Source organism: Urocampus carinirostris, chromosome 2 (genome assembly GCF_059441175.1).
Source record: "Urocampus carinirostris isolate Australia breed hairy pipefish chromosome 2, RoL_Ucar_1.0, whole genome shotgun sequence".
In the NCBI taxonomy this organism is placed as follows: Eukaryota; Metazoa; Chordata; class Actinopteri; order Syngnathiformes; family Syngnathidae; genus Urocampus; species Urocampus carinirostris.
This window is the reverse complement of record NC_142350.1, coordinates 41,937,501-41,952,603: the sequence shown is the minus strand read 5'-3', so window position 1 is coordinate 41,952,603 and position 15,103 is coordinate 41,937,501. Positions and strand designations below refer to the sequence as shown.

Sequence of the window (15,103 nt, the reverse complement as noted above, 5' to 3'; positions counted from 1 at the left end):
AGTACCTAATCCTAACTATATCTTGAACCTACAGTGCAGAGAAAGCGACGTCGTAAGAGCCGCTGGTCCTCTGGCTTCTATTCAAAGAAGGCGTCTTCTTCAACTTCTCACACCTCTAAAGACTATATGCACTTTGATACGGATGATGAAGAAACTGAGCTAGAGAAAGGAATGACTACAGAGCTTGTTGAAAAAAAGAGAGAGGTTAAAGTGGTTGGTAAAACTGATTTGAATGAAAATAACAAACTGGATGCTGATGACCAAACAAAAATCAAAATTGCACACAAAGATCAATCAGATCTAGATGAATTACTGAAAACAGTCAACGGTGGCCACAGTTCAAGAAGCCATGAAACGCATAGCCTGCAACTTTTAGACACAAGTGCTGGTCAAAACGTGCCACATGAAAACTGTAGCAGGTTTGGAACACACAGGCATCAACCAATAGAGGTTGCCATGGACAATGGTAGCAGAGGAGATAATGACTTTGGCACAGGTCTGGTTTTCACAGAAGGCTTTTTTTCTATCTTTACTCCAAGGTTTGTTAATGCTTTTCCTTGTTATATTTTGTAGAAGGAAGCTTCAGGTGCATGACCTGGCCATCAAGGAATCAGCAGGAGCAGTTTGACTTGGCTAGAGCTCTGCAGAGCTTTGACCAGAGAAACGCTACACTGGTAGTGGACATGGACAAGTTGGAAGTAGGATGATCAGTTCCCCGTGGCACTTGAATTTTCTTCGTTTAACACAGTGGTTGGCGATATTTTCTGTACAACGGACCGGTTTATTGTCCAACTATATTCTCGTGATCCAGCCCAGTAATAACAGTAGTAATAACAATAGTAATTAGCCCAAATCCACTGTGTAATCACTACACCAACAAGGATGACTGATGAAAAGGCTATAGATTTCACACTTTTACTCATGGTACCACGTTGTACAAAGTTGTTTGGCTCAACACTTTCCCATAAAACTCCATTCCAACGTTGTACAATGTGGCACCGTGAATAAAAAAAAATGGTGTGATAATAAAATCAAATGCCATTTACTTTGTCATCTACAATCCTAGTGGCCTAGTCATTAGGATTTGGCACTTTCACCACCGCACCCCAGTTTGATTCCCATTGGATCTAATGCTGAGCAAATGAGATTAATAATTGCTAAATTATGTGATATACCACTGTAATACCTCATTGTAATGGGTACCCAAACAAAAATGTTTGCAAAAAAGCCAAAGTTTTCTTTTTGTGCAGCCCGGTCCCAACCGACCTACGACCCATTGTTGGCTCTGCAGCCCAGTGATTGTCAACCACTGGTTTAACACATAAAAAGCTGATCCTCTCTTGAGTACTTGAGCAACATTTCCTGTATTTTTTTTTTTTTTTTTTTAGGTGCTATTGGAAAGAGTTGTGACAAAGACCGAAGGGTATGAAGTGCACAAGTTGGAGAAACTTTACGCTATCCTCTCTCAAACTGTTTACAGACACAGACGAGACCGTCACAAAGCTGCATTAATAGAGGTTCGTTTATGATTGGTATTAGGAACTAATGGCTTTGTGATCTATTTCTGTTATAGTTATGACTAATTCTGCTTCCTTTTGACATTTTCTCTTGCTAGGAGTTGGAGAAAGAAATAGATGACTTTTGTTGACAATCCTGAGGACAGTATGTGATGTTTTCAAATTATTCAAATGGGTTATGGCACTGTCCTTCAAAACCACAAACAAGGGGTCGGGCACCTATGGCTCACAGGCAATATATAGTTCTTTTCATTAGTACATCTGGCTCGGAGATAAAATAGAGTTGCGCAATTATTTACTGTATTGTTACATGCTAAGCTGAACGGAGCATATGCGGAGCTGGGACAATACAGAAAAAAACCTCAACACCCAAAAACTCAAGCAAAGCACCCAGAGCATTTGAGCAATGCTTTGGTGGGCGGTAGGAATGGGCAGAGCTATATACGCCACACGCACTTCTTTCTCTCGCCTAGCGTGTCTGCACTGAAGGTTAATACATTGGTATCCTCGTTTGCAGTATTATGTGACATTTTGACAAAAGAACTTTGCTTGCCCCTTGTTTTGAAACCATGATTTAGGACTAAAATGACAGTCAAAATGAGCCTCAGCATTCTTAAGTAACTGCAGTAGTTAGACAAATTTTAAAAGTGGTATATTGATTTAGGACACAGGCTTTGCTGTTATTATTTCATATTTTTTATCAAATCAGCAAAAAGTGAAATAAAAGTGCCTAAAAATTAGCTTTTGTCTGGAGAGGAAGATTGGCGGTTTTGTTGAATTTTGTCTAAAATATATGGTGAGGCTCTCTCCCCAAAAAAAGGAAATCAAAACATTTTTGCTCTTTGGGTCAATAAGGTTCCCGACCCCTGCCATAAACCACTCTGTCATTTGTAATTTTTGTGTGCATAAATCTAGAGTTTTTGTATTAACTGTTTTGTATTTAAATAAAGGCTGTTATCTTTAAAAATGTGTGTATTTTTTAAATTAGAGCAAGTAAATATCGCATTGTACAGATGTAAAATGAAAGAATATTTTAATTCTAATTTCATTGAGGGAAATAACTATTTGATCCTATAATATGTATAAAGAATTCTGGCTTCCACAGACCAGTTAGACACTCCCAATCAACTAATTACTAAATTCAAGACACATGCACTTACCAATCACCTGTGTTGTTTTAAAACATTATTGGGTTCTTAATATGACGTTTTTCTCAGACAATCAGACTGATTCCAAACTCTTCAACATGGGTGTAAGACCAAAGAACTCTCAGAGACAGGATTTTTGACCGGCACAAATCTGGAATGGGCTACAAAAACAATATCAAGATACTATGAATTCAAGCCACAACCATTGGTGCAATTGTCAGAAAATTTAAAAAGTATAACATGACCATCAGTAGACCTTAGTCTGGTGCTCCAACTGAGATTTGTCCTTGTCGGGTGGCAACGATCATTAAACTGTGGGAAATCATTCTGCAACCACTCAACAATAATTAGTGAATGACCTCAAGGCAGCTTGGACCAGTCAACAGGAAGACTATTGTCAACAGTTTGCGCAGCAATGGACTCAAATCCTGCTGTGCCCGAAAGGTACCCGTGCCCAAGAAGGCACATGTGGCAGCCCACCTGAACTATGCCAATGACAACTACAAAGATGCATAAAGTGATTGGGAGAAGGTTCTGTGGTCAGACCAAAATTCAACTATTTAGTCTCAACCCGTCATGTGAAGAGGAAGAAAAATGCTGCCTATGACCCAAGAACACTGTGCCCCACCCTCTTACATGCTCTTGGGGTGTTTCTCTGCCAAAGGTAAATGGCTTATTCGCCGTATAAGATGGATGGAGCCATGTACTATGCAGTTCCGATGAACAACCTCCTCCCATCTGCCAGGAATCTGAAAATGGGCCGTGGTTGGGTCTCCCAACATGACAACGACCCGAAGCATACAGGAAAGGCAACCAATGAGTGGGTCAATAATACCACATTAAGGTCATGGGGTGGCCCAGCCAGTCTCCGGACTTTAATCCAATTGAAAATCTATGGAGGGAGCTGAGTGTCTTTGTTGGGTACCGACAGCCCACCAACCAACCTTAATGATTTAGAAGGGATCTGCAAAGAAAAGTGGGCCAAAACACCCCTTGGCATGTGTGCTGACCTTGTGGCTAACTTCTACAAACGTCTGACTACTGTGCTTGCTAAAAAGGCTTGTTCACCAAGTATTTAGTATTTTTGGCTTATTTCCATCAATGATATAAAAATATATTATTAAAAATTATTTTCTGGTTTTCCTTTTTGATTTTATGTCTCCATGTAGAATGGATCTATCATCGAAAAAAAAGAGAATAATGTCTTCATTAGTGGGCCAACCAACAACATCAATAAGGGGTCAACTATTTTTTACTCTCACTGTATATAAACCATGCGACATGGCAGTTCGGTGTTTAGAACCAGCCTTCCTGTGTGTAGTTTGTATGTTCTCCCCGTGCTTGCGTGAGTTCCCTTTGGGCACTCTGGTTTCCTCCCACATTCCAAAAACATGTCAGGTTAATTGTCCAAATTGTCCCCATGTGTAAATGAGCGAGTGAGTTGTCTCTGTATGCCCTGCAACTGGCTGGCAACCAGTTGAGGGTGTCCCCTGCCCACTGCCCGAAGATAGCTAGGATGGGCTCCAGCACCCCAGCGATCCTAATGAGGATAAGCGGTGCAGATAATGGATGTTTATAAACCCTTTGCTGACGTGACCTAACCACGTGACGACACCATGACAAGACGGTAGTCACCGGTTGTAAATGGTGGATGAGGCAAAAGGCTATACTTCAATACTATTGGCAATGACTAGTCAAACAAATATTGTGCATCTGTCCGAAAGAGTTCGATAAACGGAGGATAGCATTAGCAAGGCTAGGAAGTGATACAGTCTTTCTCCTGACATATTCACACATCTAAACGAATCGTCCAGTCTGTCTGACTTAAGTCCACAGGATCTGTACCACTATATTGTAAATGGAGTATCCCCATACACCGGTGCTTATCTAAAGGGTAAAAAGTCTGGATGCTTCCCAGTTCTCCGAAACTGGTACGCGTTCGATTTGCTGACAAATGCAGGGCGTGAGATATCCCCCTTGCTCAAAACGTTACTAAAACGACTTTGCATCTAAATTTTGGGGGAATATAATAGAACAGGAAAGTATGGGGCATTTGCACCTTTATAGAAATCATTTTCAACATGTTGAAAACATTTGGCGAAATGTTTTCTCTTTTGTTGAAAATTTGACAGTCCATCCCTCTGTCTTACGCCTCATTCCTGTCATACACCAGTGCGCTCACTCTCAGGTCCCCACACAGCTGTCCCAGGTGCCTGAGGACAAAACTATATGACCAAAACATTTTCAAAACTAACAGAAAAGACTCATATATTTGAAGTGTAACTAACGAGACGTCAACAAACACACATGAAATATCTTGAAATGATTAATACAATTTAATGCTGGGGGCGTGTGTCACTTTCCTCTGCACCCTTTCAAGAATCCATTCCTCCACTTTATGCACTTTTTAACATCTGTTTTACATTTTCATATACATAATGCTCTAATGATAATGTGTCTATCCTAATCCCAATCACTAACACTAGAGACAGAGAGATGACAAGACATCCCAGAGTTTGTTGGAAATTTAGAAAGTGAACGCTTTGTGTGTTTAGAAAAATATTGGTTCTTAATGTGAAGTTTTACTTTGCTCAATACAATATACATTTTGGTTAAAATTAGAGCACTTCAAGTCCGACTACAAGCAAACTACCTGATCCTGGTTTCCTCACTTTTTTTCTAAGTGCAGTAAACATGATTGAAAGCCCAATGTGTTAAATTGACCACTAGATGGCACTGTGTTGTCTGGTACGAGCGAGGACCAGTGATACGTGGCGCTGGCATAATTGGGGATTCCATGGTGTAAAAGAGATACAAATTTCTCGAATTATGATTTCAATTTTAATGGTGGTATGATAATTCATGTCTTTAGCCTAGTATTTAAATTATTACCTTTTTCCCCAACTGAATGAACCGTTTTTTGTACCAGTAGGACTAGGACGCACTAAATAAATGGTCTGCATTTATATAGCGCTTTTCAAGTCAACGAAGACCTCCCAAAGCGCTTTACAATGTGCTTCACACTTACCCATTCACGCACACTCTCACACACACCAATAGCGGCCATACTGTCTCTTTAAACAAAGTGTTGTAATTATATAAGTTTTTATTTTTTTATTAGCAGGTTTGGTATTGGAATAATCCAAAAGTAATAAAGTTACATTACTTAAGTATTGTGGTACTGTACTTGGATTATGTTACTGATCACATTTTATAACAGGCAACAATTATTTTTGTATACAGTGTTCACAGTTAAAAATGATCTTAAAAGTATAAAATACGGAGTAAAAGGTATAAATTTAACTTGACATGTATGGAGACCTCCCGGTAAATGCGCACAAACTGATGATATGGAATAACCTATGTTTGCCAGAAAAACATTCATATAAAAAAATCAAACATATTTTAAAGCTTTGGTTGGCAATTGAGCTTTGTACAATTAAAAATGTTATGTAAAAGCAATCCGGTTCTTTTTATTTAGTGCAATGTCAGTTTTGGCCTCAAGTGGCTTCTCATGCTACCCCGATAGGTCATGTAAGGACAATTTGGCAACGGCAACCGGGAAGTAAAAGTCCTCAGGTATGCAGTTTTTAAAATAAAAACGTGTCTTTGGGGATCCCAACAACTCAACAAAACAGCATTTTTATAAAAATAATAATTTATTTTGTGCAAGATTAATTTCTTAACACCAAAAGTCGCTGAGGAATGACGTCACGCCGTATCAGAATAATGACGCTGATCATTGTTAGATGAAAAAAAACGCTGTTAAAATGCAGAATTAGATCCGTGTACAACCCAGCTCCAGTGAACGCCTTTAAAAAAAATATATAATATTTTAAATGGAGTCTCCCACGAAGATTTCCAGTAACCTGTTCGGAAGAGGGTGAGATGTCCGGTGTTTCCAACATCTGCAGGCGGGAGTCATAGCTGCTCTACCGGTCCGTTTGTCCGGTACCTCCCGCTGTCAGCTTCGGGAAACCGACCGACGCTCCCGGTGTACGTCCCCGTCACCAGTGCGCCTCGGCTCGGCTTTTTGTCGCCAGACAGACGCCGAAAAGCTTTTTTTTTTCAGGGGACTCCCAGGATTTTTTTTCCTCGCCTCGCCAGCCTGGCAGCTACACTGCGCTCGCACACGCTTATTTAGTTGCAGTAAGTGAGCCGGCAGACATGTACAGCATTTCATTAATGCTAGCACTAGCTAGTTGGCCGCCCTTGTACACATGCCTCAGTCCAGACACCCTATTTTTCATTTAGTTATTCCCCCCCTAAAACTTAATAATAACTCACATCAAAGTGACTGAATTAATGATGGTTTCAGGCGGAGTTAACGTTAATATACGGCATTTAGAAGTTAGCTCAGACCTGTCCACCTGTTTATAACACTGGATACAGCACTATCGACATCCCGTTACTGTTGTGGAACTGCCAAATTGCCATTGAGACCATTTTGCACAATTTGGGCTCTAGTATTTAAAATAATGGTAGCTGTTAGAAACAGTCAAAAGATTTTCATGAAACACAAGACTGCTTGAATTCTCAGTCATTAGTCACATTAGTGGACTATATTAATATTGTTTCATTAAGTAATGCTTCATCAACTTGTAACATTTCATTACACGTCGTAAAGAGACAGTATGTATTATTTAACGCCGCCTAATGGTTGAATTATTAAAAATACATGAACTGACATCTGCATCTTTTAAATACTACAGTGGAACCTCGGTTCTTGACCATAATCCGTTCCAGAACTCTGTTCGAAAACCGGTTTCTTCGATCACTGAAATCGTTTTTCCCATTAAAAGTTATGTATAATCGTTTTAATCCGTTCCAACAACCTGAATGTTTACCATGAACGTAAACATGAAGCTAACCCAGGCTAATTGTACGTTCGCGTTAGCGTAATCTTCCGTACGAAAGATAACATGAACGTGTAAAAATAAAAAAATCAGGTCATTTACACGTCATTTAGCACCCGGGTCTCCACAATAAGTGGTGAGCGGTTAAAGGATAAAGAAAAGAATTATGAATACGATTTCTTACCTTTGTGGTGGTCTGCAGAAGCCATGCTCTATTCCCTCGAAAGAAGGGAAACTCGCACACCTTCTTCATATTTTGCTATTATTTCTTTCTTAAATGCAATAGTTGTACGCACTACTCTTCTTTTTTCACCTGTAGCAACTTTGCTGCTTGCACCGATCTTCTTCGGAGGCATAATTAGGGGCTAAAACACTCCGTTCACTGATATTAAAAGCGAAAGCAGAAAGAAGTGCGCGCGCACGTCATAACAGTTCTCCACGAGGGGTGGGGGCAATCTACACGATCTACACCCGTATGCCGCTCAGCATCGCACCCTAGCGTACCAGCGTTCGAACTCTGATTTTTTTAATGAAAAGCGAAGAAAGAATATCTCCATTTTTGGTCGAGAACCGATTTGTTCGAACTGATAGGCGTTCGAAAACCGAGGTTCCACTTTAGTTTAATAAATTTGCATTGATGAGGATCACCAAGAGCAGGGGACCACATTGGCTTGAAAAAGGCTAATGTATTTTATTTTTTTGTTTATGCCGAAAGTTTTAAATCTGTTGGTTGGTTGGATCCCTAAGCCATTAGTGTCGTAGGGGCAACATTTCCTGTGGTGTGTCTTGGGCAAGTACAGCCCAGTGGGGCCCATTCCTCTCCAGGCCAACATATGTTTCTACCCGGTCTCAATCATGTGGAAAATTGATAACAAGCCAATTCATTTTGCTTCGTGTTTTCATTTACTTGCACAAGTTGTTTTTCATTGTCTAGTTGTTTATAAAGAAACCAGTTCATCTAATTGGTGTTGAAACTCACCAAATTTCCGAATATATAACTTTCATTAAAAGTAATAGCAAAGTAACATCTCCCTTTTTCACGCATTAAATTTTATCATTTGCATTGCAAAACTCAATGCAATAGGGCTGCTCCGGCTAGTGTTGTATTGCATAAGATTTAATATATTGACACAAAAAGCATTTACAGAAAAATGTAGTCCACTATTTTAATTTAAGCCATGAGCACAATTAAAAATCAATGTTTTTTATTGGAGTGACAAAGGCAAAAAAAAACAAGTGAGTGAGTGCAATCACAATGATTTAAACAAAGAGTTCTGTTTTAAATCAAACAACACATGAATGGGCATTTGCCCAAATGTCTCTGTTTGATAAATGGTAGTCAGCATATAGGACTACAATGGGAGTAGTCGCGCATGGTATTGGACATCCAGTGTACATATTAACAACTGCAGGTCATTGACTGAAAGCGGCTTGTTTTTATCATATGCTTCTCTCAGTATCATTTCCTGGGTTGGGTAGGGTTACTTTAACTGGATTACTTTCAATTACTAAACTAAATATGAATAAAATTACTAAATTTTGTGCAGGCTTGGAATACATGGAACGGCAAAAATGATGTTGGCAAGCTGTATGGATTTGTTTTCATTTTGTTTCTGTCGCATTTTATGTTAGTTTTGCCGGAGATCAAAGCCAGGAGAGAAAGCTTACCACGTGTTGTGAGTCATAATTTCATTCTTATTTAGTTTCTTTTGTCTTTTATTAGCATATTTGGTATTGGTGTAATTGAAAGTAATCCAGTTAAAGTAACCCTACCCAACCCTGATCATTTCGCAGGCCGTATTAAACCCGTTGGCGGTCCTGATACAGCTTGCGGACAGTAGTACTGAACACAAGGTAGAATCTGAACTGAGATCAGCTGAGTTGAAGGTTTGCATCGATTTAGGTGAAGTTCATCAGAAAAAGCACTAGTGCATGTACAGAAGACCTTCTTTTAAGATTGATTTATAAGTTCTTCAAATGGTCTTGATCCACCTTATTTTTCTGAAATCCCACATGCCTCAATCAGATAATTGAACAAGGCACTCCTACAGATTAAGACAGAGGTCTCAAACTCAATTTAACTGGCGCTAGGAGCTAGGGTCCAGGTAAGGTTGGACCAAAATCGGGTTTTCCACAAGGAAAGCTCTGGTGAAAACAGTTTACTGTTCTTAAATAGCTTTTTTTTTTTAATTCTACATGAAGTAAAACAAAAAACACAAATAATTAAAATAAGAATAAACCAATTAATCAGTTGGTTAGAATTGATTTAAAAGTGAGTGTTGTCTGGGACAGTTATCAAAATATATTTATTTTGGAATCACCCAGAATGACTGATGAAGTCAAGATTTAGGGTTATTGGTTATATTACCTTAAAGCAAGGGTCAAAAACTTGCAGCCCGGGGACCGATTGCAACCCACGATGATAATTTGAGGCTTAATATGAAAGTTTAAGGGACAGTTGCATTACTAAACACATCCGAGTGTTGATATTCTTAAGAGAAAATACCATGCATTTTTAACTTATTATTTTACCTAAAGGGACACTGTGTATTATTTAGCACCTCCTAGTGGTAAAAAAATTTCATTCATTAAAAAATAACTATATTGACTTAAATGATAAGCAACAATACTCCAACTATTATAAAAAGTGCCTTTTTAAAAGAATACTTGTAGGTAGAGATATTTCTACTTATTTAGCGTTACAGTAGTCTCACATAGCGGGAGCTGACATCATTGTCTGCCATCTTGCTTCTACGAGTACCCAAAAAACAAAAATCTTGTGAAAGGATAGCCCAAAAAATTACAAGAAAAATGGTGCAGTTTTGTCACCTTGACTCATAGTACGTATTGTTGCTTGTTCTTAACAGTATTCGTTTTCAATTGCATACGACAATACATCGACATCGAGGGGTCGGATAATACACACCATCTTTTTAATTTTTATACAGCCCACGTAAATTATCATTTTACTACCAATTAATATAGTTTCATGCCAATCTTTGATGATTTATTTTTTATTTTTAGATATTATTGTGTATTATTTTTTAAAGGATATTGGGGACCAGTGGAAACATTTTTATCAGAGGCTTTCTTGTGTAAAACCTGATTCGGCCCAACCTCACTCAGATCCTAGCTCTGGAGGCCCTTTAACAAGATTTAGTTTGAGACCCCTCCCTGAAGAGCATACTGTGTAATGTTTGACCATTAGATGTCGCTGTATTGTGTAGTTCAACTGAAGCAAGTGCTACAAAGCTCAAGGAAGAATGCTAACTGGTAAAACTCAAAAATGACCAAACCGCACCTAAGTACTGTGGCAATGGTATTTTGTTAATAAAATTATTTTTTTCAATGCTTGACTAAGTCTTTTTAGCCCATCTTACAATAATAACCCTGGTAATAACATAGTAAACACAGTAATAACATGATGAGTTGATATTTCTCAGCAGAGATGGCCTTGCAGGCCCTGATGGCTCACCACTGAAAAATACACAATGTCCCTTACAAAAGGCTGGTATTGGCATTAATGTTGATACCAGGCATCAGTACTTACCTATCCCTTTCTGTTTCTTCCTCCAGAATTTTGCAGAGTCCTGCGATGTGAGCATAGCCACTTGAGACATGTGATCCTCGATTCTTCTGTCTCAGGCTGTCTTTACACTGAGTAAAAGTTCCACATTTTGACTATGTCGAGCCGTCGAAAGTCGACCACGCCTTGCATGGTGTTAGCCTCTGATGAGTCTGAGGCCAAAGCTGAAAAGAAAATGGAAATAGAGGCTGAGGGACCAGTTGATGAGATCAAAACAGCTGTGGAGCCTGATCAAATTGTGGTTGTCCCTACACCACCAAATACTGGTAAATGTGTTTAAGCCTACTCTTCTCTCTTAAGTCCACGGGTTGGCAGCCCAAAATGTTAAAAGAGCCATATCGGACCCCGCAAAAATAGTTGGGAGTCGCAAAAAAATCAAAAGCCTTTTTTAAGCCATATAATAAATGCAACACACAGTGTAGGTATTTATACTAGCTGCAACACATGCTGTATGTAGCTATACTAGCAATATCAAAACAGTTAAAAAGATGCAGCACATGTGGAGAATGATTACCATATGACGACAGTACTCTATTGTAATATACCGCTTCAAGTTTAACTTTCTTACTATGTTGATGAAATGTAGTTTTGTTGCTTTGATCAAATTATAGGCTTGATGGCATTTTTATTTTGAGTACTTAGGAAAAAAAATGGTTAGTGCTGGGTTACGTTGTGAAACTGCCCTTTTGAAAAGTGCGGAGCTTGGTTCCGAGCAGCTCAGCTGTGACGCAGGAAACATGGGATTGACGAAAACGGAGAGGTGGGATGCGCTCGAGTTTTGCATTGCAGCTAAGTTCTCCATGCAAGGTTCAAATCTGTGAGCCACGACTTTACGTCATATATTTATTGGGTTTGAGGCGACACCCTGTGTTCTGTGTTTTTAACAACTTGGTACCAGTGAGAGAGCAAAACCAAAAAATGTTTCCCTCATCCATCCATCCATCCATCCATTTTATGTGCCGCTTATCCTTACTAGGGTCGCAGGGGTGCTGGAGCCCATCCCAGTCATCTTCGAGCAGTGGGCAGGGGACGACCTTTGAGACATTTTTGTGATTAAGGACTATATAAATAAATGTGACTTGACTTGACACCTTGAACTGGTTGACAGCCAGTTGCAGGGCACACCGAGACAGACAACTCACTCGCTCATTCACACCTAGGGAAAATTGGAACCGATTTCCCTCCATTTTTTTCAATTTCAGTTGCATGCGGCTCCACAGCTGCAGGTTGCTGACCCCTGGTCTAGTCATATTAAAACCTTCTTTAAACCTAATTTGTTTCAATAATGATTTGCTTTCATTACAGGTGAGTCCAACAGCTTGGATGAAAAAGATGTACTCCTTCCATCAGTAAAGTGTAGCACTTCAAACCCAGAGAGCCAGGGCAGTGACCATTCGGGCAAAAATCAGCAGTGTGACCCGATAGAGGACATAGGAGCAGATGCAGAAAGTGTTTGCGCTATCTCTATGAGCAAGACCCCGATCATGAGAATGAAAACTAAATCTGAACCCAAAAGGATCGCCGTGTCACTTAAAGGTATTCACAAAGTCTTAACACTGCATGATTAGAGTTAATAGTACATGTTTTTTTGCATATTTCATTGTTATATTCCAATTATTTTCTGAGATTGCATTTTAAAAAAGGCATGTCTTTGTCATCCTGAGCTGTGACGTAATCGGATGAACACCGGTAACCTAGCAAACCAGTAGCCATATTGATTTGCTGTATGTGTTAAATAGTCGAAGAAGTTATGAGTGTCTTAAGCGAAGTTTTCGTAGTTTTTTGTGTACAATGCCTAGGCATTGTGTCGTAGGTAGATGCAGTAATGGTACCTCAAAGGGCGAGCAGCAAAAAAAAGGGCTGGCGTGGCGAAAAAATGCGAGGCTGGCTGAACCCCCCAAAAAAGTGCAGTGAGCAGCCTGGCTAACCGGAAACCAACAACGAAGAACGGCTTTGGCGATAAACCGCAAAGCCGGCCTGGAATAGACCAAGGGACATGGCAAAGTTGGTGCTCAAGGAAGGCTAGCCGATCAAAAAGCATGTGGTGAGCAGCCATAACTGAACACCAACAACCAACAGCAGCAACGGCTACGGTATAAACGCAAAGCTGGCTGGGGATAAACAAACCATGGTGCACGACATAACCAGCGCTAACGCCAGAATAGCCGGCCACAACAACACAGGGTGGGTAGCCAACGATCACCAAACAGGACCATACAGAAAACAGAAAAGCCCTCGGCAGCCCCAAAGCTGACAAAAGCTAGTTAGACAAAATTATACCAACAGCGATGTACACGGTGAAAAACACAAATGAAAAGCCACAATTGCCTACTTAAAAGCAAACTTGGAAAGCATGCTGTAACAGCAGCAGGTAAACTAACCCCCCAGTTTTTGAAAGTCAAAGCACGCCACTCAGCCAAAACTGTCACAAGGCCCCCAGCGACAAAGTTGGCAAAGTTCAAATTTCTCCAGGCAGAAATGAGCTGTTCACTACAATTGCTGTTTGTTTTGGAGCTGGCTTCACATCATGTGTTAATGGGATTCACAATTTTGAAAGTATTTTTCTTTCAATGATGTCACAGCTCTACAGCAAACAAGCCAGATGGATCAACTTTGAGGATACATTTCTCGGGTCTCCTGGCGCGTGGAATATTTTGCCACATATTTTCATAATGGTTTTGAAAAACACGACATTTTCTGTACCTAACTAAAAGAAATTTTGTTTGAAAATACCTTTAAATCTTTAGATGAAACCATTGAGTATTTTGAAGGATGCGGGGACAGCGACGTGGAAGCTGATCATCAGCCAATTGAAGCGCCTCTGGGACCTTCTGTAGAGATGCTGCTTCATGACTCCATGAAGCTTGGAGCAGGAAACTTTTTGCTCAGCCAAGCCTTAGAGCAGCCGAAGAAGTCATCCTTTTTAAATCCCACAGTTATTCCTCCGGGTCTTGCACAGGTACAATATATAAAACCAGTCTTGGGCGTGTTACTGTAAAACAGTAATGAGTTACAGTTACTAGTTACTTTATTTAAAATGTAAGTCAGTTATCCCCAAGATCACTGACAGCAAATAAATAAAGCGTTACTGTGAAATTAACTATATAGTTAAACATATACTGCATACTCGCCGAGAAGCAAACCCCTATAAATGCAATAAAATAGCTACATTATAAAATGAATGGAAGAAAATGTGATGTGTACACCAACCTGTGATAGCAGTAAAGCCTTCATATTTCATTGCTTGTGCAATCTTGAGAGTTTGCAAACAAATACTTTGCCGAGACACTCAATATCCATTTTGTGCCTTGGCTTCAAACCATTTCTTGGTACTGTCCTAGATGCTATTCCTTCAGACATGGTGTATTGCAAAAATATTTTTTCAAATAAAAAGAACAAAATTCAGCACACTTTTGAAGTAAATTCTGTTCTTGGGTTTGCCCCCTTAATCGAGTTGGTTTGTTGTTCTTGGAAAAGTCATGCCCCCTCACCCAAAATGCATATATATAAATTGACACCCTGATTTGAGGATTTGATTTTTTCAGTTGTGCATTTGGCTGGGATGAGAGCATATATGGGAAGGGAAAACATCTACATGATCATAATCTCTGTAGTCTGTGCTTGAGATGGCGCCAACATAACTACTCAGTTGTTTTATTGTATTTAGATATAAACATGCCCACCCATTATTAGTATTAATGGTGTATCAAGGGTTGTATGCTACATATAAACGTTGCAATTCATTACCTGCATTCAATGAGAAAAGCAGTTACGATGACAGTTCATCCTCTTAATTTTATTTACGCATGACAGAACTTGATACTAAGAAAAGTAAATGCATTCCAGGAACGTGTTCTTTTGTAACATGCTATTCCTAACACTATATAGAATACAGTATAAAAATCCAATCTGGCATAAATGCATCCTTTCAATGGCACCCAGGGACAACCCTTACAACACAAAGCTGACAATCATATTTCAAGACAATTTAAGTAC

The 15,103-nt window shown here is 39.5% G+C and overlaps 2 protein-coding genes across 6 annotated transcripts in view; both read left to right on the top strand.

Moving 5' to 3' along the window:
* atad2 (ATPase family AAA domain containing 2) overlaps positions 1 to 2,484 on the top strand; it is a 35,049-nt gene extending 32,565 nt beyond the window's left edge. For all 5 annotated transcript variants that reach the window (XM_088326530.1, XM_088326531.1, XM_088326533.1 and 2 more), the window contains 4 exons: positions 35 to 496; positions 574 to 698; positions 1,389 to 1,517; positions 1,616 to 2,484. In XM_088326530.1, coding sequence (XP_088182656.1) covers positions 35 to 496; positions 574 to 698; positions 1,389 to 1,517; positions 1,616 to 1,648 — 749 coding nt within the window. In that variant the 3' untranslated portion in view covers positions 1,649 to 2,484. The remainder of the gene's footprint in view (positions 1 to 34; positions 497 to 573; positions 699 to 1,388; positions 1,518 to 1,615) is intronic.
* A 3,918-nt stretch (positions 2,485 to 6,402) lies between these two features.
* Positions 6,403 to 15,103, top strand: part of zhx1 (zinc fingers and homeoboxes 1) — a 20,754-nt gene continuing 12,053 nt past the window's right edge. The window contains exons 1-4 of the mRNA XM_088326528.1: positions 6,403 to 6,814; positions 11,098 to 11,373; positions 12,413 to 12,643; positions 13,855 to 14,066. Of these exons, the coding sequence (XP_088182654.1) occupies positions 11,205 to 11,373; positions 12,413 to 12,643; positions 13,855 to 14,066 (612 nt within the window). The 5' untranslated portion in view covers positions 6,403 to 6,814; positions 11,098 to 11,204. The remainder of the gene's footprint in view (positions 6,815 to 11,097; positions 11,374 to 12,412; positions 12,644 to 13,854; positions 14,067 to 15,103) is intronic.